The following is a 22,039-nucleotide window of genomic DNA, read 5'->3' on the forward strand; positions in this document are numbered from 1 at the left end:
TATAATGCATAAACATTCAAAAACATCAACATTTTCCCCTTGACTGCGCAGTGATTTAGTACCCGTTTTTCCCATGCAGTTCTTGGAACTATATCAATACATGGCGTATTCAACCAAAAGACCATCTGAACAACCGGAAGTGGTGTGTATTTCCTGGATCCAGCAATCGTTCAACAAATCGAAAGTCAAAACAGTTGAACAATTTTCTGTTTGGCGTCCACTGAGGCATTCACCAAGTTCTACTCCATATACATCCATGGATAACTGGATAGCATTACGTAATATCTGGATTCACTCACACATCCTGAGGACACGGTTTAACTCCATGCATACTACATGTATAGGATTGATGTAGAGGTACCAGCCTGCAGGATCATCTCCTCTTCCTTTTTCTTTGGTTGATCTGAAAAAATTATCAAATACATGTACTGCATTGTTCGTACTCTCTAACAAACTTAAGGCTCTCGCGTTTATTAAATACTAGTATTCAAATTCATATGATCCAAAAATTTCTTTTGAAAAGTGTTATCTAGATGACAAGCCCAATTGATTTATATGACTGTGCACGTGCTAGCTTCTTTTGAACAATGCCTGTTTCCATGGTTCTGATGGTAATTAAAAACAATTAAAACAATCAAACGAACAATCAAACCAAAAAAGCAAACATAAAACTAAACCCCCCCCCCCCTTAAAAATGTCAATTGCGAGCGTGTTCCATAGCATTAAAAGGTTCCATAAACTAATCAAAGTACTGAAAGTACTGACACGAGTTGATGCTTCAGAAATCAGACATTTATTGCCCCTTTTCTACTCTCAATAAGAAGAACTTGACATAAATGATAAATAAAGTATATAGGTATCTTATCATACTAGGCCACAACATATCAAGATAAAAAATCCTGAATCGTGAAAGATCATTTTTGGGAGTTGATTTAATCAACTCTCCTATACAGTTTCTCGGTCAAACCGAAAGTGAAACAGTGTTTGGACCTAAGCACAAATCAATACACCGCTGACAACATATAGTTCTAATCGATAAATTCGATGTAATGAGTTATTAAGCATTGTTTTTCAAGGAAACTCATTTATAGATTCCTTGTAAAAAGTCAGATTTAAATGGTACGGATAATTTAGATATTTTTTGAAGTCGTACATTTTATGTTTTCCTACGCTAGAGTTCAATATAGCCAGACGCTCGGCTGTCTCCGTAAATCTCCGACAAGCAGAGAGTCTCTCTTGCTTGTCGGAGATTGACGGAGACAGCTGAGAGTCTGGTTGAATTTTGCTTGGGTCCATACAATTTCTCATAACTATTTCGATTACTGATACATAGTTTGATAGAATAATTCTTTGAATATTACACAACATGATTCATATTGGGTTTTCACGCAATTCCTGTGTGAGAATTCATATTAAAAAATGTGCGTAATTCAAATACATATAGTGAACAACACGCCATGCAATTACAAATACATATAGTGAACAACTTGCCATGCAAAATAACATATCGTTGATTTATTATAAATAATAATCGATAAAATCAACTCCCGTCAGTACTTCAGTACTTTGATTTAAATAAGTAATTATATAGAGGAGCACATCTAAATATTCTTTAAATTGACTTCCACTGAACATTTTAAATTTCATTTTTCCTTTTTTTAATGTTCAGAATGGTTATTTGGGGTATTTTTAATGTCTTGCCAAAATTTAAGTCATATATTGAGTTAGAAGCACGATAAAGAGTTTTTATTTCTTTGTTTTGTAAACAAAACCCGAGATTTGTTCTTGTTTACATATGTGTTTTGTTGGTATATGAATTTCCGTCAAATGTCGCTGTCTTCTGTTGATAATAATATTATTATTATATAGACCGATCTTGCCATCTTTTACATTTGAGGGTCAAAATGTAAACATATGTTGAACTGGTTTGTTTTTGCCCAAAACTGACTAAAACAGTTGTCATAACATAAAAAGGCAATAAATATGAGTTTTACTTATTACGCATACAAAAACAGGAAAACAGTACAACACCTTTTTTTAAAGCTACATTATCCGACTTTATATCAAATTTTGTGTACGCTTTTAAACGATGGTTACGCTAAGTATAAGTATAATAACAGACATTGCGGTTCCCGGTCAATTAAGCCATATTTCAATGAAAAAAAAATATAGTTTTTTTTTAACAAAACAAACGTCATAAAAAGGTTATCGCGTTATTTCGCCTCATATTAAAATTTGCCCCTAAAGTCGAGGCGGGGATGATTGTATTACGACTTTGACATCGAGTGTTAATGTGAGTTGTGGCAAAACAAAAATAAGATAATCGGTTTGTATGGATAATAATTAGAACATGCAGCTTTAAACAGGTGGTTTGTATTGTTATGACGATCAACACAAATAATGTTAAGTTCATTCAATCGGCCACATTTAACTAATGTTATATATATCTTTCTCATAATTAAATTTATATAGTTACCTTTTCTATACCGGTACCTTATTATAAGGTAGAGGGTACGTAACTATATATTTTGTATTATGAAAAAATATAATGTCTGTGCCTGTGATTTATCGTATCTATTTTCAATGAAAGCAAACCGTCAATATGATCAAATGATGGTCTCTTTTTCTGTCATTCCTCAACTTATTATACTTCTTCTCAGAACCTTGTTCCATTTTAAGATTACATTTCAAACCATTTTTACAAAACTACATGGACACAAGATTTTAAAGGGTTTTATAAATCACATGCACGTTACGTTTTAAACTTTTCTCTTTAGAATTCTTCCTTTCATTTAGAGAAAAACTTTTTAAAAACTTCAGGTACCTGTGTTATATCCAAACAATAAAATGCTTTCTTTTGTGATTCATGTGGGATATGGAGGTGGCGACATAGCAGAAAATAATACATTATCCGCGTTACGGGTTATGTAAATTTTTTCTCCAATGATCGCTACCTTCATATCCCACATGAATCATCAAAGAAGCATTTTATTGTTTTTATTTACATCTTCTTAACAAATTAATAAATTGACTGTAAAAAGTAAGTAAAATTCACAAAATTACTGTTAATGTACATCAGTACATTAGCTAAAAGAAACACCAAAATCGTCTCCATGATTATATTCCGTGCAGTCCGTGATTTATCTTAGGTTGCTGCATAATTTGACCAATCGATAAACGGGGCTTAAATTGTAGATTTCAGTCTTGTTGTTTTTAGTATATAGCATTTAAAGTTATTCTACATTACCATATAACTATATTAGTAATATAAAATTCAAATAATTACACCAAAAAGCAAAAAAAAAAAAAAAAAAAAAAAAAAAAAAAAAAAAAAAAAAAGAAGACAAAATTCTACTCATGTCCATATTGCACACCATTAACTACAAACTGCCATTCTATAGACTGGGTAAAATAGTTTGCCTCTGTTTATCAAACCGATTTGTAAAAAAACATCATGTGTTGGATACTATTTCTTAATCAACGCTGCTCAAAACTATATCGCGGGATACTCAGTATATCGCACACAGTAACTACCACGCTAATCTATTTATAATCTATGACGTATATAAACAGGCGCGCAGTTCCCGATGTGCATGTTGCAGGGCCACACTGACCTTCAACTCGACGAAAGATCAAACCACATAGACACCCCAGCTCTTGATTATTTTCAACTCTTGTGCTTCAACTCTTTGTTTTGTCACACTAAAATCATTTCACGTTTGATAAAGTGTAAGTAATGAAACGCATTCATGTTTTTGAATTTCAACTCTTGTGTAGGAAAACGTTAAACGTCCACCACTGAGCTGAGCTCATCTGCATAAAAGCGATTACAGCGCGGGTATCACTGTAGTTTCATGTACATGCACATACGTCAAATTTAATTATAGCGACATTTTTATCAGTCAATTAAAATGTTTTTAGTTATGAAGAAACATACATGATATGTTTTATACAGTTTATTGATGGCAACAATAATGTATCCTTAGTATATGAAATGTGTCAGAAGATTTTCCTTGAACCTATATTCTTGTGCGGATTGATATCAATTAACAAAAACAAAATCATGATTTTCTGTTGATTAAAATACGTTGAAAAGAAATTTTACCTCCGATAAAAGAAGTCATTCTTTCATGATTCATATCATTGCATTTTGATAATTAATGTATTAGTTTGACCATCAATACGAAAATGTGATTTAACCCATTCATGGGAAACCCCTTTGCAGTGACTATACTGAGTTGATATACATCAACTCGTAAAAATTGTGCTGTTTTTTAAACTGGGAAGCTCATTTGTACATTTTGGAGGATTAGGAAATAGTCTAGATGGACTTTTTACAGATGTTTTGCAGAGACAGCTCATGGAATACAAATAAGATGCAATCTCCCCTTCTCTAGAAAACCACAATTGACCCAGAAATGTCACAATGGGAGGGCTACCTTGCCCCCGCCGCCATATAAATCAGTAAATCCCAGTAGATATTGTCCGCGGTGATTTTGCCCAGATCGAATTCTCAGATTCCTCGTTAGCTGACAAAAGATTTTAAAGTTGAATGTCTGCTACACATTTTAAATTTAATGAGACATGATTGAAACACACTCAATACCTTAGTTTCTGATCTACATTTGCCAATCTTTCCTTCGAATCTAAATTAGACTTTTTTTCATTTATCTATGAATGGTGACTTAGGAATATGTGTATATAAATACAGGTTGTGTTTGTTTTAGTCGTCCTTGGAGTTAATGACTAACATACCAGTTGATAGATACTTAATCTACTTAAGATACACAGAAACGTTAAAAGTCGTTGGGTTATCTATTTTGTCTTGAATAGAGTTGTTAAGATTAAAGAATCGTGATAAAATAAATCAAAGTAATTAAATCACAACAAATATCTGTTACATTGTGTTACATCAAAGGTAAAAAAAAAGGATAAAAAATGTTACATCATGAAATATAAATATAGCTCTGAAAATTCGAACTTGTTATATTCCAATATAAGTATTTGTTACATCAAAGTGGTTAAATATCAGATTAAATATTCTTAGTCCAGACGTGCCATTAGGGGACCAAAGAAAATCAGTGGTTATGACGTCATATTTGTATAAGATACGTTAAAGTATACAAAAAGGTGGATACGAGTGTAAATCCGTAAAAAGCAAGGCATTGAGGAGTGAGGAGAATTCTGGATGTAAACATCCACATGTGGTGCTGTTATGCAATATGAATGAAAGAGAGAGAATGTAAGCCAAATTGTGCATTCCTTATTCAAACTCTTACCTTTTTGAACACCGAATAGATTATATAACCTCTATGAATGCAAAATAAAAGTACACGTTTACACATTCACAAATCTTTACAAAAAATCATTTGTAAAACCTTATGAATATTCATAAATGTAATCAATTTACTTAATGGGGAAATTATGCAGTTATGTAAAACGCACCTTTGGATTTTTTATTTCTCCACGCTGGCATTTTATATTTAGTAGGGTTCCTGAAGAATTCCGAAAAAGAACTACTCCTGGACTTTTTCTTCTTCAGCTTCTTCCCATCGGGATCCGGACTCGTACAAATAACTTTCCTATTTTCCGATTTATCTGAAAACCTTCGATAGATAACCGGTTTCTTTTTCTCGATTTCTTCATAGATGTGACTAGAATGCACCGTAAGTTCCTCCATGCTTGCTGAGCGGGCAGCTGCGCTGGACGATTTTCTCACCTCACTCGACTCCGCAGTTATTATAGTCTTTGAACCGTCCGTACTTTCTCCGCTGACGTCAATTTGAGCTTGTGAATGAAGATCATCAACTGTATCCGACGGCGATTTGTTTTTCACTTGACAGGTGCTACAATAATTGGGGTTCTCTATGGCCACGGTCCTTTCTTCTCCCATGTTAATACTGTCGTATTCTGCATTATTGCGCAAGGAATCGCCGTCGGTGTCTTGACACATTTCAGGTGACACGGAGTCACGTAAATCAGTATCCTTTGACACTGGAAGAGTCTCGATGGTCGCCACAACAGTTACACGATTAGAGGGTTCGCTTGGACAAGGTTCACTCCCTCCAACCGAATCACATCCTGGCGCTTCATTACCAGCCTCAGTCTCAAGTCCATTGTTTTGCGTAGGAACTATATGTTCATTTTTATCGGTTTTCTTTTCAGAACTTTCACTGATGTCACCTTTGCCAGAATCAACATCTTCCTGTGAAATCTTTTCCCGAGTCTCATTTCCATCGTTGCTAGATACCGATTCATTTGCAGCATCATTGTTGACGGTCAAAACGTTTTTACTTTCGTTTTCTACTTTCAATTCCTCTTTTTTCTCTGTTTTATCCAAGATCTTATCTTCTTCACATCGAATATCATCAACTGCATTTTCCACAGAATTGGTTCCCTTTAGTACATCGGCTACAAATTTTTCACAAGCGGACAAATTTTCCTCATCATTGTCAATCTGGCTCTTAGTTTGGTCGACGTTTAAACCTTTTTCTGTAGATTCCACATTTGGTGATGACACAACGCAGTCTTGTTCAAATTTCAAATAATCGGTCATCTCCTCTGCAATCACCTGATTTTCTTGACCATTTTTAAGAGACACGTATTCACCCGGGCTTAACTTGCTATCTGCTTGTGAAACTCCATTTATAACGTTATTTTCATCAACAGAAATTTCAGAGGCTACAAACTTTTCATCTTCCCGTGAAGTTTCGACGTTTGCATGAGTTACTCCAGCGTCTAAAACAGTCTGTTTATCTGCAACATTCCCTACTTCCGATTCTTTTTCATTTCTGCTGGAATTGCCACTCTCTTCCTTGACATCGTTTTTTAATCCATTTGCGATGACATCATCATATGTTTCCTTGGAAATGACCTTGACCTCCTTTGATTTCGATGTTCGATCCTTGTCATCCTCGTCATCTAGTAAAATCAATTAAGATTTTGACTTTATTTTTTTTGTACCGGGAAACTACTGACCTTCATGCATATGTTGAAAACAAATTTATGAATTAGTTACGTACTAATTCAAATGTTACTGACTTACTGATAAATTAAGATTCAAGGAGGCTGGATGGTTAACAAATTAACCATCAGATCTACCAATATTTTTAAGATATGTATGGTTTGCTAAAGTATAAACTAATTATTTAGTAAAAAGCATCGATTTGTTGAACTTTTAAATTTGGTATTTTCCTATATTTTTTCATAGCTCTTCTTTAAAAGGAGAACAATACAGTCTTTAATTGGCCACGACCATCGATCCCTGTTAAAGAAACTTCAGAAATTGCAACGTTACCTGATAGCGATATAATATGCAAATCTTGATCCACGTCTATATTGATGTCCTCGTCAAATAGACCTAAAAATTAAAAAAAAAAATGAAACTTGTTAAATCTAATTATTTTCAACAGTATAAGAATTTGAATATTTTTAAAAGAGAGATTATGGTATTAAAGAGCAATTCTGGTTTCTTATCGTCCATAATCAGTTCTTCCTCTAAATAGAGAAATCTTATACCACGTTACTGCCTGTATGCGTTGAATTAATGTTTCGCCTTCGGCAGGTGTACAACTCCAACATTATTTGACCATTAACCATATTAACCCTTTGTATGCAAATCTCATTTCAATAGTCCTGATCCTAATTATTAATTTTTAAAATATTCTAAAATTTGATATAATATTATTAACATTTTAAGTAGCTGTTTGAGATGTGGTTTACTGCTCTATGAACTAGTCTGTCTCCGTGATGTTTACATCCTACACGTATAACTTTTCTGTTTTCATTCTACAACTGTATTATCTCTTATACCTAATTAACATGTGCATTAAGATATTGTAATAATATTCTATTATTATTATCATGTACCATATGTTTAAACTGATGTTGATAAAGTAAAAAATTAAAAACTTGAACTTGAAAAATATAACTGGAAAATAAGATGGCGTTTTGTCTTGTCAAAAAAGCGTACAGTCATGTGTAAAGCTGGATTATGAGTTATTTAATGACCTGAGGTAAAGTTGTACAGTTAATTAATCAATTTAAACATCTGTATATGCGAGTATCTTCACGTAACTGGACACCTGTTGCCAATCACCAGATATGAATACTAATTACTCATCATTAATCTTATTGCGTTAAAGAGAATGCATACATGACGTTCAATGTGCGAAAAGGTCGAAGAATGTTTGATATTCGGAAAACAAGTTGCCCAGAGGATAAAGATGATTACACAAAAAACCAACATGATGTATCTTGATAATAAAAAAAAATACGCTAGTCCAATGTAACCAACAGTAAGGCCAAAATAAGTTTATATCAAATATGAACTTTTGAAGTAACGTTATTTGGTCACATTGTTGTGTGTCGAAATGAATATCAATTATCACGACTTATTCAGAACGAATAACCACACCAGAAAAGAAAATTTTCTTCAATTAAATCAAAAGCTGAAATAACGCTTATGGCAACTTAATGGTTAACTTTTCATCCTTTGAAGTAGGTAAAACTTAATGAAACCACGATGTTTTAGAATTCAGGAGACCTTTTTATCTTGAGGTTATATATACGATACTTAAAATCGAATGTAAATCTTTGTCAATTAAAATGTAAATCCCGTCACTTAAACTTGTCAATCGTTTACTTTACCATTTCGGTGGATTTTTTAGATAGCTGATCTTAAAATGTGGTGTGTTTTATTTCAGTTTGATTCTAAATTGAAGCCTATTAGGCAAATTAGGAATAAAGAGATTTCGTATTTAATGTAAATGAAAATTAGGTAATCATTGTCAAAGATGTCTCTCTGATCCTAGATAAACAAGTACCACCGTATCAACACAAATTGACTCTGATATTACTTTAAAATAGACTTTGCCTAGTATGTTAAAAATTAGCTGTTTCTTGTGCATAAAAATGAAATAACCATTGTCACAGAACAGATGTTCTTCCGATAGTTCAATTGTTAGATAAATGATAGAATCATATAAATTTCATTGGTCATTGATATATAGCTTAAAATTCAAAATTATACTTTAGTAAGTTTAAAATCTACAAAGCGAGTGAATGTTTTTAAACAATATATAGTAAGAATATACGGAAGAAAGAATGTTCAAGGCGTTCTAAGAATAAAGAACAATTTATCTACATCCATCTGTGGCAGTTTACTTAAGTGTCTTGTTTTGTTTAATTACCATGACAGCGACTGTCTCACAGATACTATTACCGGTGTGTGTGGTCCCAGAGAACAAGATTCTACGTTTTAAGTGATTTTTTTGTTTAGCTAACTATTATAACAAATATTATTTTTTGAAAATAATTCCAGCTAATATGTATAAAATATAAACACCTTTCCAAAATAAAATCTTACTTTTTCTGTTTTGCTGTTTGATGGGGCTACTGATGACTGGCCTCTTCTTGGGTTTACTCGTGTATAATCCAAAGCTCTCAAGAAAAGAAGACTTCGTTGAACTTTTGCTTTTCGGTTTCCCTCGGGACTTTACGTGCATTGTTTGGCTGCCTGTTTTCAGTCCCTCGTGTTTTTCACTGGACTGCTCAACGTTGAGCATCGGCATGCTTTTGGCTTCTAACGAGCGTTTTGGAGTAATTTCTTCTTCAATTTCTGAACATGTACCCTCGTTTTCTTGAATTCTGGATTCCATAATATCTTCGTGAATAGAGGAGCCACTTTGTTTTCGTTCCGACTTTTTTTCTTCCGAGGACCACACGTTTCTGTCTTCTTGTGGACTCTTGTCAGATCTATTGGAAGAAGTTGATATTCGTCGCCTAAACTCCGCTACACCGAAAAAATCGGAAATCTTGGCACTAAGACTGTTCACTCTCTTCTTCTTCTTTTTACGAGTTGGTGAGGACTTGGCGCTCACTGATGCTGGAGCACCACCTGCAGGACTTTCGGAAGGACTCGGTAATTCAGGGAAATCGTTTTCTTCATCAGGAAGTTTTCGCTTCTCTTGTCTACCATGAACATCGTTGACCATTTCGCTTTCACTGATGATGTCATCTGCGCACGTGACGTCAATAACAACAGCCTGGTTCTGATCGAAATCGAACTTCTCAGAACTTTCGTTGTTGACGTCATCTACCTCTGTCTTCTCCTCGACAGGTCTTTGAGATTCTTCTTGCTTTATTATTTGTAACTCAGTCCCGTGGTAATCAGAAATACCAGAGTCATTAAAATCAGATTTAGCCGAATCGGTATTTTCGTCAGTGTGAATTTCGTTATGGTCACTACTTCCTGTCATATTCAGGTCCATGCTGTCATTTGCAACATCGTCTTCTGGTAAGCGAATGTTCACTTCTCTTTCTGATTTGACGGGAACAATAGAAGATTCCACATCCTCCGTAGGTAACGATTCTTCTGGTTGCTGCTCTGAAGTCGAAGCTAAATCAATCTCTTCAAATTCTGAACCCTGAGATTCACTCCGTTGTTTTGGTTCACTGTCCAGTATTTCCGCCTGAGCAGCAACTATTTCTTTCTCCCGGCATTCAACGTACATCAGGGTAGGCTCACCTGCTTCCACTTCCTGTTTGTCTGCAGATTCTGGCTCTGGTTTCTCCTTTTGACCTGAAGATGCCTTAGTTTCACTCGTTGGTGTCTTTGCCGACTTATCCTTTTTCTTGCCCTTTTTGGGACTTTCTCTGTGAAGGAGGTATTTAAGTATACTATTCTTCTTCTTGACCTTTGTTGGTGAAGGAGTATTCTGGGTGGCCTCTGTAGTTTTCTCTTCTGTCATTGTCTCTGTTTCAAGTCTCTTGATAGTTTCTTCCTCAGCAATGACATCCTTTTGCGTTTGAATAACTGTTGTAATTTCGGTTTCAACATTCGGAATGACTGTTGAAGTAACGGATTCTTCTTTCGGAATAAATGCTGCATTTTCAGATTCTTCATTCGGAATAGCTGTTGCATCTTCAGATTCTCTATTCGGAATAACTGTTGCATCTTCAGATTCTTTGTTCGGAATAACTGTTGCATCTTCAGATTCTTTGTTCGGAATAACTGTTGCATCTTCAGATTCTTTATTCGAAATAACTGCTGAATTCTCAGTTTCTTCATTCAGAATAGCTGCTGCATTTTTAGATTCTTCATTCGGAATAGCTGTTGTTTTTACAGATTCTTCATTTGCAATAACTGTTGCTTTTACAGATTCTTCATTCGCAATATCTGTTGTTTTCACAGACTCTACATCCCGATTAACTGGTTTATCTTCAGATTCTGTATCCTGAATTACAGTTGTATCTTCAGACTCTATATCCGGTTTGGTCTCGTTTTGACTTAAGGTATCTTTGTTCTCACCGTTTACCAAATTTATAACGTTTTCGTCAAATGACTCATTAGGCGCATTCTGTACGCATACTTCAATATTTTCCTCACATAGTTTAGCTTTCTCGTCCTCTTTGACATCCCTCACTATAAGTCCCACATACAACGGCCCCTGTCTCTCGGCTTCCGTCTGAGGGGCCGAGGCTTTCATGATCAGGTCGGTGTCGATTTCAGAATCAGTATCATACTCAGACTCGGATTCCTTGTGCTCAACTATCTCGGGAGATAACTCAATCATGCCGGAGGAACCGGGCTTACGAACAACGCATGCGTACTCACTGCATATAGCATAGGCTTTCTGTGTTGCTCCCTCATATGAAATTCCATTGGGGTGAAGGGCATTCAGTTTGTTCCTTTCGGCATCGTCCCATTGGATTGCAGATTTCTCCTGCGTTGGGGACGCATGTTTCACGGTAAAATCGTGTTCCGCCGCGTAGGCCCCGGAGGCTCGGTGCTTCGATTTCTCCATGCTTTCCCTCCGTTTTGTTTTGATTGTCTTTAGCGCATCGTTAAACTTTGATCCGATCTTTGATAGCGGTGATTGTTTCTTCTTAGATTTTTCCCTGTGTTCCTCTGATGAGGTTTGCCGTTGAATCTCCTCCTTTTGGATGATTTCACTGAGAACTTTGGTCTCTAAATTATCGGGTTCTCTCTCTTTATCTATAGTAATATCAAGCTGCTTTTCTGGCAAAACCTCTTGGACCTGTTCCTCAGTGGTCACTTTTGAATTTTCCTCTAGTAATTCTCCATTAATACCTTTCTGAATAACTTCAATATCTAACACTGGTTCAGAGTGATTATTTATAACTTCATTGCTTTCAATCACATCTATAACTCCATTGTCAACATTATCACTTCCATTGCAAGGAACTACATTATCTTCACTATCCGGGGCACCTGCCGGACATCCGTTAGATTTGAGGGCCAATTTTTTCGCCCTTTCAATGTAGTCGTCGATGTTGCTGTTTCCCCTGTGGTAAGGAACTCTCGTCACAGCAACGATCTCATCCTCCTCTAGCTCCGATGTAACACCCGTTGATGAATTCTCCGACATACCTGATGTGTCGCCGTTACATAAAGAGGGCTCCGCCGCCGCGCGACTCATACACACATTACTGATAGTGTTGTCAATATTTTCCTCGATCACTTGATCATTTTCACCGACCGGTCGGTCTACGCTCGGAGATGGTTGGCCACTTGTTTTTATGCTTTCTGTGTTTTCTTTAGATGTACTTTCGTGGTCAGTTGGTTCGAGTGTTTTTATACATGGAGTTAAATGAATTGTGACCGAACTTCGGAATGTCGGGGATTGGGGTTCCTCGGAGACTTCTCCGTCATTTTCCGTCACATTCCGTAAAATTACGTCACCGCTAGATTCGTCATTTTCTGTTATGTCCATCTCAAGACTTCTCCGCAGTATTTCCGAAACTGTATAGATTAAATAATGAGAAATATCATGTAATTTCTAATGCACATTGTGACACATGGGTAATGCTTTTAAAAATTTTCTCTTTAAGCATGCTAGATCATATGATGCGGGTGGTTTTAATGAACAGATTTCCGTAAAATGGAAAAAAAATTACTTCTAGCATTGCACAAGGGCTTCAGTTTTGCAAATAGTTCTATACAAAAGTGAAACTAATGCATGTAATTTTATGCTCATAAAACTTGAAGGTTATGACATGTTTGAGTGGCTCGGAATTTAAACTTTACAAATATTATAACATTCTTTTATGGATATATTATTCAATAACTTTGATTTATGAGACTTTTATTTAAAAATAAATCTTCAAAACATTTAAAATAATTTCTTAAAAGAACTTCAACCAATTTTTTATCTTTTCATAACAGATGAGAAAAAATGCAATAACTCTTTGGCAATGAATTTTTTTTTCGTACAGGGTAAAGGTCGTTACGTACCTTTGAGAATGCGGTCACTGTGATCCCCTTTATACACGCCCCCGTCATCCAGTTCCTTGTCGGGGTGGGGAATAATCACAGGGCTCTCAAAAACAGCGTTCTTCTTGGTCCTCTCAGGCGACGAAGTTTCTGTATAGATAACAGAAAGAAAAAAATCCTTAAATGAATATTGTTACAGCATACATATCGTTCCTCATCTTAAAAACATTGAAAGTATCCTAACCCAGCCACGGGTAGGGCTTCGGGTTGTTGTAACATAGGAGAGATAAACAGAAGAATAGAGTAGATTTTTCGGTGCGCTTTTGTTACTTTTATTGTGTCGTGTCACTCTCGAATACCTACGTTTAGCTGTGGGCCCGGGGTTTCAATTTACATACAAAATGAAGTACATTTGCATTCTTCGACACGGGGTTAATGGGGGATCTTATTTCCACCGTGTTGCGCTGTTTAGCGGTTAGACTGAGGAATAAAACAGGGTCGCTGGAAAGCAATTGATTCGGCTGATCCACAGATGGTCCGGGGGTTGATTCTTCTTTTTTTTTGGATCATTTATTTAATCAACTCGACATCCTAATCAGGTATTGCCTGGTGGTTCGATCTGTCGACTGTATAGCTACAGTACTTTTGATTTGCGTTAATTAACATCTGCATTTTTTAATTACAGAACCTAAATGATTTAAGAGTAAAAAAGAGACTTCCTTTCTGGTGTATAATATATCTTATCAACTATTCAAAAATGTTTGTTTCGGAGAAGAAAAAAACCACATTCCCTGAATCAAGGTAATAATACTTTTTTACAAGGAAGGGCAGATAAAGTATTAAGTTTCAGAAATGATACACATCTGGTCAAAATATTGAATAAAGAAGAAAAATAAACACGCGAGTTTTATTGGGGAGCTTGGTTCACCTGCTATATATTACACACATATATCGGCATTCCAGGATTAATCCATCAAATGTTATCACGTCTGTTTATCTTCCATCATTGGGAGCCTGGGGGCAGGTAGGGGGAGCCTCTACCTGTGTGACATTATGGTCAGTTTGGCGAGATTACCGTCATTGGTTTCAGTCGATCGTTTAATAGAAAGTACCTGATGTGGACAAATTAACTACGTAGTGACCAAGAAAAAGTCCACACGTCGGAATTCGTCATTTTTTTTGTATTGACCTCCTGTGTTATTTTTGAAAACAAAGTACAAATTACCCACCCAGCTGCTGTAATGTACTTCTCTCTCTCTCTCTCTCTCTCTCTCTCTCTCTCTCTCACACACACACACACACACACACACACACACACACCAACATTACTCATTAAACATACCAACAAAAAAACGACAAATATGTGGGGAAAAAAACACATTATCTACAAAAATACACCATAAGAAGTAAATTATCATATATGATATATTTTCTGGTTTCTTTTTCTCATAAAATAACCCATATACCGGTACACAACAGACAATAGTCAATTGATGCACTATATGTCACACGTGCAAGATAACTTTGCGGTATTGCGGTCACGTTGACCTAAATAGCAATGCTACTGTCTTGTGTCATTGTTTGGCAGCTCACCTGTCTATTAGTCTTATCCGTCTGTAGTGTCTATTTCATATTCATGTGCATTCGTCTTAATTTTTAAACACAGAATTTTTTAATGTCATTTCGCCCCAAATAGGACCACTGTTTTCGCATTCCAGAGCATTGTGTGTGTATATTTATCTGAATAAAGAATTTGACATCACAGATGCAAAACATGTTTTTGTTTTTCGTTTTTTAACGTAATTAAAATATAATTTTTACCTTTATATCATTGCATTCCTGTTGTTGTTTCATAAAAATTTTGATTTTATACTTTAATTAAATTCAATGAGGTTTTTTTTTCATATAATTAAAAAATGTGATTTAAAATGTGTTTTACTCTGATAAAAAAAATCAAATGGTTTGGAAAAAAAATTGAGTACTGACCAGTCATGAAATAATTTTACACAGAAATAAGTCTATTGATCTTACCATTTCCCATTATGAAGTTGCCAGAAATTGTCCTTCAGCAAAACGACATCGGAATATTTGTCCAAAATAGGAAATCCACTGAAAAATATAACAGTTCAATATCACAATCAAAAGAAGAGGAGACAATGGACATCCTTGTTGCAGCCAATTTAAAGTTTGCAATTGACCATAAAAGGAAAACAACTCGCATGCGCACAGAGCGTATACCGGTACCAAATGGAATCAGTATTTTATTTTAAGGCTGCAATTATTTTCCGAGGATGATAACGATATTCCTCTTGGAGCCAACAATACACTATGAACCCCATCAAGAATGGTGCAATATGACTTCACGGGTCGTAAAAATTGTCACATTTTGTATTCAGTCATGTTCTACAAGAAATATGACGCTATTTTCACCTGCGGAACACCAATAATGTCATGTAAAACTGTCCATCCCACCCAAGAAATACACACCTGAAAAAAATTACGTCCCACAATCCGCACCACAATGTGCAAGTAGATTTATATAAAGATCCCGGGGCCTTGCCGCCGAATACCGAGGCAACCCACAGAAGAGACAAGTGCCAGAATGACGTTCAGAAATAGTTTTCCCTTCAAGAATGAGAGAGGTCCGCTGTGGTTAGATTTATTATGCAAATCGAAAACTATACTTCATAAATCAAAATTAAAGTTCACCTGAACATTCAGAAAGAGGGAGAGAAAAGAAAAAAATGGCAATCATATGTCTTTTTTAACAGTGACAACTCATTGAAGAATATACCTTTTTTTTTTTTTACTTTTGAGGTCTTTTTAAGCGATATCTCTATTTATTTACGATGCCGTATTCTAATGAGCATTAATTAATTCATATTTCTTTTGATCTGATTTTGAATACTAATTTTTTCTTTCAATTAAAAAAAACGTTCGCTATGAGAATGAATATACAAATGGAAAATAAACTGGAATGAACCCCAACATTTTGAAGAATAATTTATGATTTAGAAATGATGTTCAATCAAACAGAATTTTTTTGTTCATTACATTATCATATTTACCATCAATTGTTTTGATGTTCAAAGATTTTCTTAGATCACCGAATAGTGGTAAAATGTCATTCATGTAAACTTATAAACAATTATTTAAAAAGTCTCCTAAAATAATTTGTCATAATAATTACATGCAGATACCCGCTGAGATCAAACAAAAATGGTCAAATTATAAGAAGGGCCTTATAGAAGCTGAGAAGTTGTCATATTTGTTTTCAATTTTAAAGCCAAATTTTTCAGAATGTCTTAGTAAAATCAAAAAAGTTTCCAATTTTTCAAAAACGTGAAGAAAAGAGAGAAATTAAGAGACTTACAATTCTGCCTCAATACCGCATTCCACAAATTGCATCAAAACGCGGGGACCTCAGCAAAGCAAACGAGAAAAAAATTCGGACACTCGATTTGGCGTCATCATGTGACCTAATTGACAGGTTAATATGGCGGTATTGACAGTCTTATTGATGGACAGCCCGTGTTTATGTACCTGTGTAAAGTGTGTACTCCGAACACGTAACATCGAAAGCGGTCACATATGCATATAGTTATTGAAAAGCACAACCCACCCACCCCCCACCCCACCAAAAAAATTTTAAAACCTGCGGGGGCGAACAATTTCTTTGATCGAAATTATATTTGAAAGGTGATTGTTTCAAGTAGATACAGTAGAATTTTCAAAATGTGATAGATGATAAAAATCTTAAAGTGGTTACCTGTCCAAAAAAATATTCACCCTCAAGGCATCGTTCTGGCACGTGTACATAGAGAATGAAAATCTTGATTTTTAGAAATAGCTTTATTCGCATCCATATATATACACCATATATACCAGTGCAAATCAAATCAAATTAAAAAAAATAAGAGCAGAGAATCATTCCATTCGTTGAACTTATCTTTTCTACTTTTACGACAATCATGATACATGGTTTCTATATTCGTTTTTACGTATGCTCTAAATAATACATTTCATAGAAAAACCCGAAATTCCAGAACTTTGTCACTGTATATGACACGGTTGAACCCTGTCATGATTTTCTTAAATAAAGACTGATGTCAAACAATACACAACAGAACTTGATACCGGGTGGGATTTGGGGTCTTTTTACTGCATGGTTCAACAAAATGGTGTTCGGCTTTTTAATACAATATATAGTATGTTTCGAAAACTATGCTTTACAAAATAATGGATTGGGCTAGTGAGACGACGAATTTATAAGATTTAAAAAAAGACGAAAATTCGTATACTCGTTTTAAAAATTGTACTCTTTGATAAATTAATTGCAAAACATTGCAGTTTTTGTCTAAAGTTCAATCCAAGGTTTTTCTTGTACAATCAATGTTAAATGATGTACAATCATGTTAAACATTCTTTCTGTTTTAGAACGCAAGCTTTAATTTCAGCAATAACTAAAAAGCTATCGTAGTTGTTTTATATGTATATCATTAAACGCTTACAACCAGCGGAGCAAAAAAAAAAAAAGTTAATTTTAAGGAGCACGAATGTTATCTCTCTTAGTCTATGTAATTATGTGTACTGTATATGAAACAACCGAGAAATGATGTTAGTTGAAATATATTTCAAATATCAAGAGAGAGTACAAAGTGTGGATAAGAATGAGATGAATATCATATATTAAAGATTGGTATGAATTTATGTATATACCTATATAATTATTTTTTTTTATTCTCTGCCTATGTTTCAATATTTGCTTGTGAATTTTACCAAATCAATATGGGTGGCTGTCAAACCAAAACTTACACCATAACGATGTAATTTTGCATAACCTTCGATATCTTTGCATAACACATGCGCAAGATATTGCTTCCCTTTTGGTTTTGCATACTAATTAATATACTCAACTATATATACAGCTTTTGGTAATACAAAGATGTAATTCTGTGGGGTTTTATCAAACTTAAGTCATGGGTGGGTTTTTTTTCAATCTTAATAACATTCTGCATTATGCCAACAACCATAATATATACCCTGATATACATTCAATTTACAGTAAAGTGTTTCATGTATACTTTTACAAAACTTCAGATGTACACTTATATACGGGTCTTGCAACACGTTTAAACTGTCAAGTTTCCCAAAAATTCCACAATATGAAAACACTCTTTTTCCATTTTTTCAATTTTCATTTGTAATTCATGTTTTACGAAAAACCCATTCATATCTTGACAAAGAGACAACTTCTTGCACAGGTTGTAACAGTGTGTCCATGGAACAGAAAAACTGAAAACCTCTAGAATACAAATTACATGAAGTTCTGTTACGTAGCAGACGACACGAAACTTAATCAGATTAATGGCTGGTTACCGTAAATGGGGGGGGGGGGATTATTCGTGACTTGGAGAAACACCTGGTCATTGTAAGGCCAATGTTTCAATGAAATTTGTGGATAAAAAGATACAGACATACAGACGTCCAAATTAGAAGAGGACACGAGTTCTGTTTTTTTTTTCAAAAGTTTTTTCCTTGAAACTCCCCTGAACTATAACATTGCCCCAATGTCATCTCTGCCTGGAAGAGACCTTATTTACGGCGTAAAGACGAAAACGGTGGACCAATAAAGTCTTCCTTAATGTGAAATATGATGTGAAGAGAATAAAAAATCGCCACCAACGCGCGGCCGTGCGAAACCAAGGACCGACCCTGATCATAGGTAACCTGAAAATGTTCGCCGAGGAAGAACAAAAACGCGCCTATTAATGGCAGAGCTTGGGTGTTAGTAACAGCCACAATTATCAGCCATGAAATGCTTGATCATAAGCACTCGTGGGCTAATTAAATGGACGGAATATTTGAGGTCACGCACTCAAAGATTATTTGCATCGTAATCTCATGTTTGTGATTTTATCTTTATTTTTTTAAGGTATTGCCATGGAATCAAATTGGTTTTGAAATGAAAAAAAATTTTTTAACGAAAATTCAATTTGATTTAAGTTTTAAGCTTGTTCCAGACTGACTCATTTTCTAAATGAAGAATATATATTGCGTTAAGTAGAGAAATAGAATATACATTCTATAGAAATTTCTTAATTAATTACTATTATGATAGTGTTTTAATAAACAAGGTTACCTGCATTTTAACAATTGTAACTTACAGTAAATGGGATTTTTCATGCAGTTCTTATCTTCTTTGAACTGAAACTATATAGTAAGAATTTTTGCATAAAAACACTTCAGATCTGTACTAAAAGCCCTTTTATTTGACAAATCGTTGTGATGTCAAACCAACGATTCTATTAAAAGTTAATAAGCACGAAATTTTGGTATTTTTGGTCGCAAATTTGAATTTAATTTGCATGGTCAGGTGACACTATGTGGAAAAATGGCAAATACTAGAGATTTAACCAAAAAAAAAAATGGAATGATTATATAGTTAGTCACTGTTATATGTGCATGAAGTCATTTTATTTCTTTCCTCAATCCTTTTTTTTTCTCCGGCCTCGCTTAATTTTCTCTCCGTGGTTTTCATATCATGCTAATAGGCTAGGTTCTAACTGATAGGCTGATAAGTATGTTGCATAATATGTGAAATTTAACCGTAATGTGAAACTGTTAATAATAAAAAAAACTTCACACCGCGATTTAGAGGACGAAAAGTGTTAAATTTCTCTATCGTTAAAAACACCAAAAATGGGAATGACATTTAGATGAGGGGTGAGGCCACACCGTCCCAAGGAAACGAGTTTTTACATACAACAACTATTATCGTCAGTAGGAGAACTTGTTAATTTTGTTTCCATTCGTTGACCAACCCAAGAAAAAAATGAATAAAAGCCTTCACATTGAAGGTTTTACTTTAAGAATCAAACAGTCCCTTTTTTTCTAAAGACAGATTCAACTTTACAACGCAACGTCAGTGATTAAATATCTGTTGTTCTATTTTCAGTCACGTGTACATTCCTGAATTTCAATGCAGCGTAGAAGACATTAGAATTTGCATTTCCTTGTTAAACTATTAATAATATAAAAAAAGATGAGTGAATACAGAGAGAGAGAGAGAGAGAGAGAGAGAATTCGATACCTGACGATACCCGAGCTTGACCACAAAGCATTGTCCATAAACCAATTAATTCATTAGGTATACAAATGCAAAAATAAAATAAGATTATAATTTGATTGTCGGAAATCACTTGAGAATTGGCTAGCATGCACCGATTTACTATAAGACTGCCGACTTATACTTCTCTATGGTCGAGTGGGATTTTCTTTTATAACTTAAAAACACCATTAATAATGCTTTTAGAATTTGGTCTCTCTTAAAACAAAACCGTTTATACACAAGCTGCGTTTGTCCCCTTATTTCATTCATCATCTGAGTCGTGGTTGAATGACTTTCACGGTTGATATGTAAACCGATCAATTAAATTTGAAAAATCAAATAGGGCATTTATGCTTATGAATATTAGATAAATGATATCTTAAAAGTACATCAACATCGATTTTATGTTTTCCTGTTTAAGCTTCCTCGAGTTTTTATAATCTTTTTTTATCAAATTAATTGTGGATTAATTGTAAGATGCTAAACATTAAGGAAAGCATATTTTGATCCGAAATATCTGTATGCATTTGTAAAACGCGAGTGAGCATACTCATGGATTAAAACAAAAATTGTGAGAAAATGCGACAAAAACCAAATTAAAAAAAAAAACTCACCTTGAATGCATGACAATTTTGAAGATGCTGGATGTCTGGTTTAAAGTACTAAATATATATATATACACGTGTATTTCTCAGAGTTCTTCACTTTTCACTGAAATTTCAATGCTAGTCTCTTGTCGCCAGACTCCGAAGGTGTCGATTTCTATCGTCTGGATACACTGTAATCCTTGCCGTGTAAAATCAGAAATTGGACGCGGCACTTTACGATAATTTATTCCGCAGTGCTCGGAAGGTTGGTATAATACATGCATACCGTACAGTAAGTATGACACCTAAAAAAAAAAATAATCACACATGCATTCCACGCTAACACTTGTAAAAAAAAATCTCTGTTAAAATACCATATGAATATGTTCGGATCAAAGCGATGTGGCTTTCATCTCTTCTAAAGATTACGAAGGTTTTTACATTTTTGATTTTTCCCCCCTTTAAAATTCTTCTTCATGAAACATTCGTTCTTTCATTTTTTTTTTTAAAGATTTAAAAATCTGTCTCTCTTATAATATATAAACATTAATTGTGTTCGTCTTAACGAAGCGAACTGAAACTTTGTACAATGGATAAAGAAACAACGTAATCAAATCCGAATAACTTTACTACATCAAGATATAGCCTCTTGTAAATTGACTCCTCATTTGACACAAACAATCAAAAGCAAACAAATATAAAAATGTTATCAAAATATTAGATCTACAGGTATTTCACCTGCGTGCGGACCTATGATAAGTTCCCCTATTTAGTTACAATGTCTTAGACCCCTGACATACGGGGGTAAGGATCTCTGGGTTTGAATGGATGCACGCGAAGCTGTCGGCTAGCAGGAGAAACTCCATTGACGATTGTCCTTGGTTTAAATGGGCTGGCGAAATGTTGATCTTGGGTATTATTTTAAAGCGATATTTGATATTAGTTGGTCAAAGTATTGTTTTTCTTAAAGTTACACATGTACAGAGGAGAATGTTGAGGTCGGGTAAACGGAGAGAGAGAGAGAGAGAGAGAGAGAGAGAGAGAGAGAGAGAGAGAGAGAGAGAGAGAGAGAGAGAGAGAGAGAGAGAGTTAGTTTTTGTTTGT

General features: G+C 34.7%; 1 protein-coding gene across 3 annotated transcripts; it reads right to left on the reverse strand.

Annotated features, from left to right (window-relative positions):
* On the reverse strand, positions 1-21,273 carry LOC128184291 (uncharacterized). Of its 3 annotated transcripts, XM_052853727.1 has the most exons (8): positions 20,963-21,273; positions 15,269-15,346; positions 13,259-13,387; positions 9,368-12,766; positions 7,298-7,360; positions 5,446-6,921; positions 5,280-5,310; positions 1-403 (listed from the first exon to the last, which is right to left on the reverse strand). In XM_052853727.1, exons 2-7 carry the CDS (start codon positions 15,276-15,278, stop codon positions 5,300-5,302), a joined length of 5,088 nt encoding a protein of 1,695 aa, XP_052709687.1. In that variant the 5' UTR covers positions 15,279-15,346; positions 20,963-21,273; the 3' UTR covers positions 1-403; positions 5,280-5,299. The 3 variants fall into 3 exon arrangements, with proteins under 3 accessions (XP_052709687.1, XP_052709685.1, XP_052709686.1); XM_052853725.1 differs by lacking the exon at positions 5,280-5,310 and having other exon boundaries at positions 20,963-21,264; XM_052853726.1 differs by lacking the exons at positions 5,280-5,310; positions 20,963-21,273 and adding an exon at positions 15,725-15,813.
* Positions 21,274-22,039: the final 766 nt, after the last annotated feature.

The sequence above is a fragment of the Crassostrea angulata genome, chromosome 5, assembly GCF_025612915.1.
Source record: "Crassostrea angulata isolate pt1a10 chromosome 5, ASM2561291v2, whole genome shotgun sequence".
Taxonomy (NCBI): Eukaryota; Metazoa; Mollusca; class Bivalvia; order Ostreida; family Ostreidae; genus Magallana; species Magallana angulata.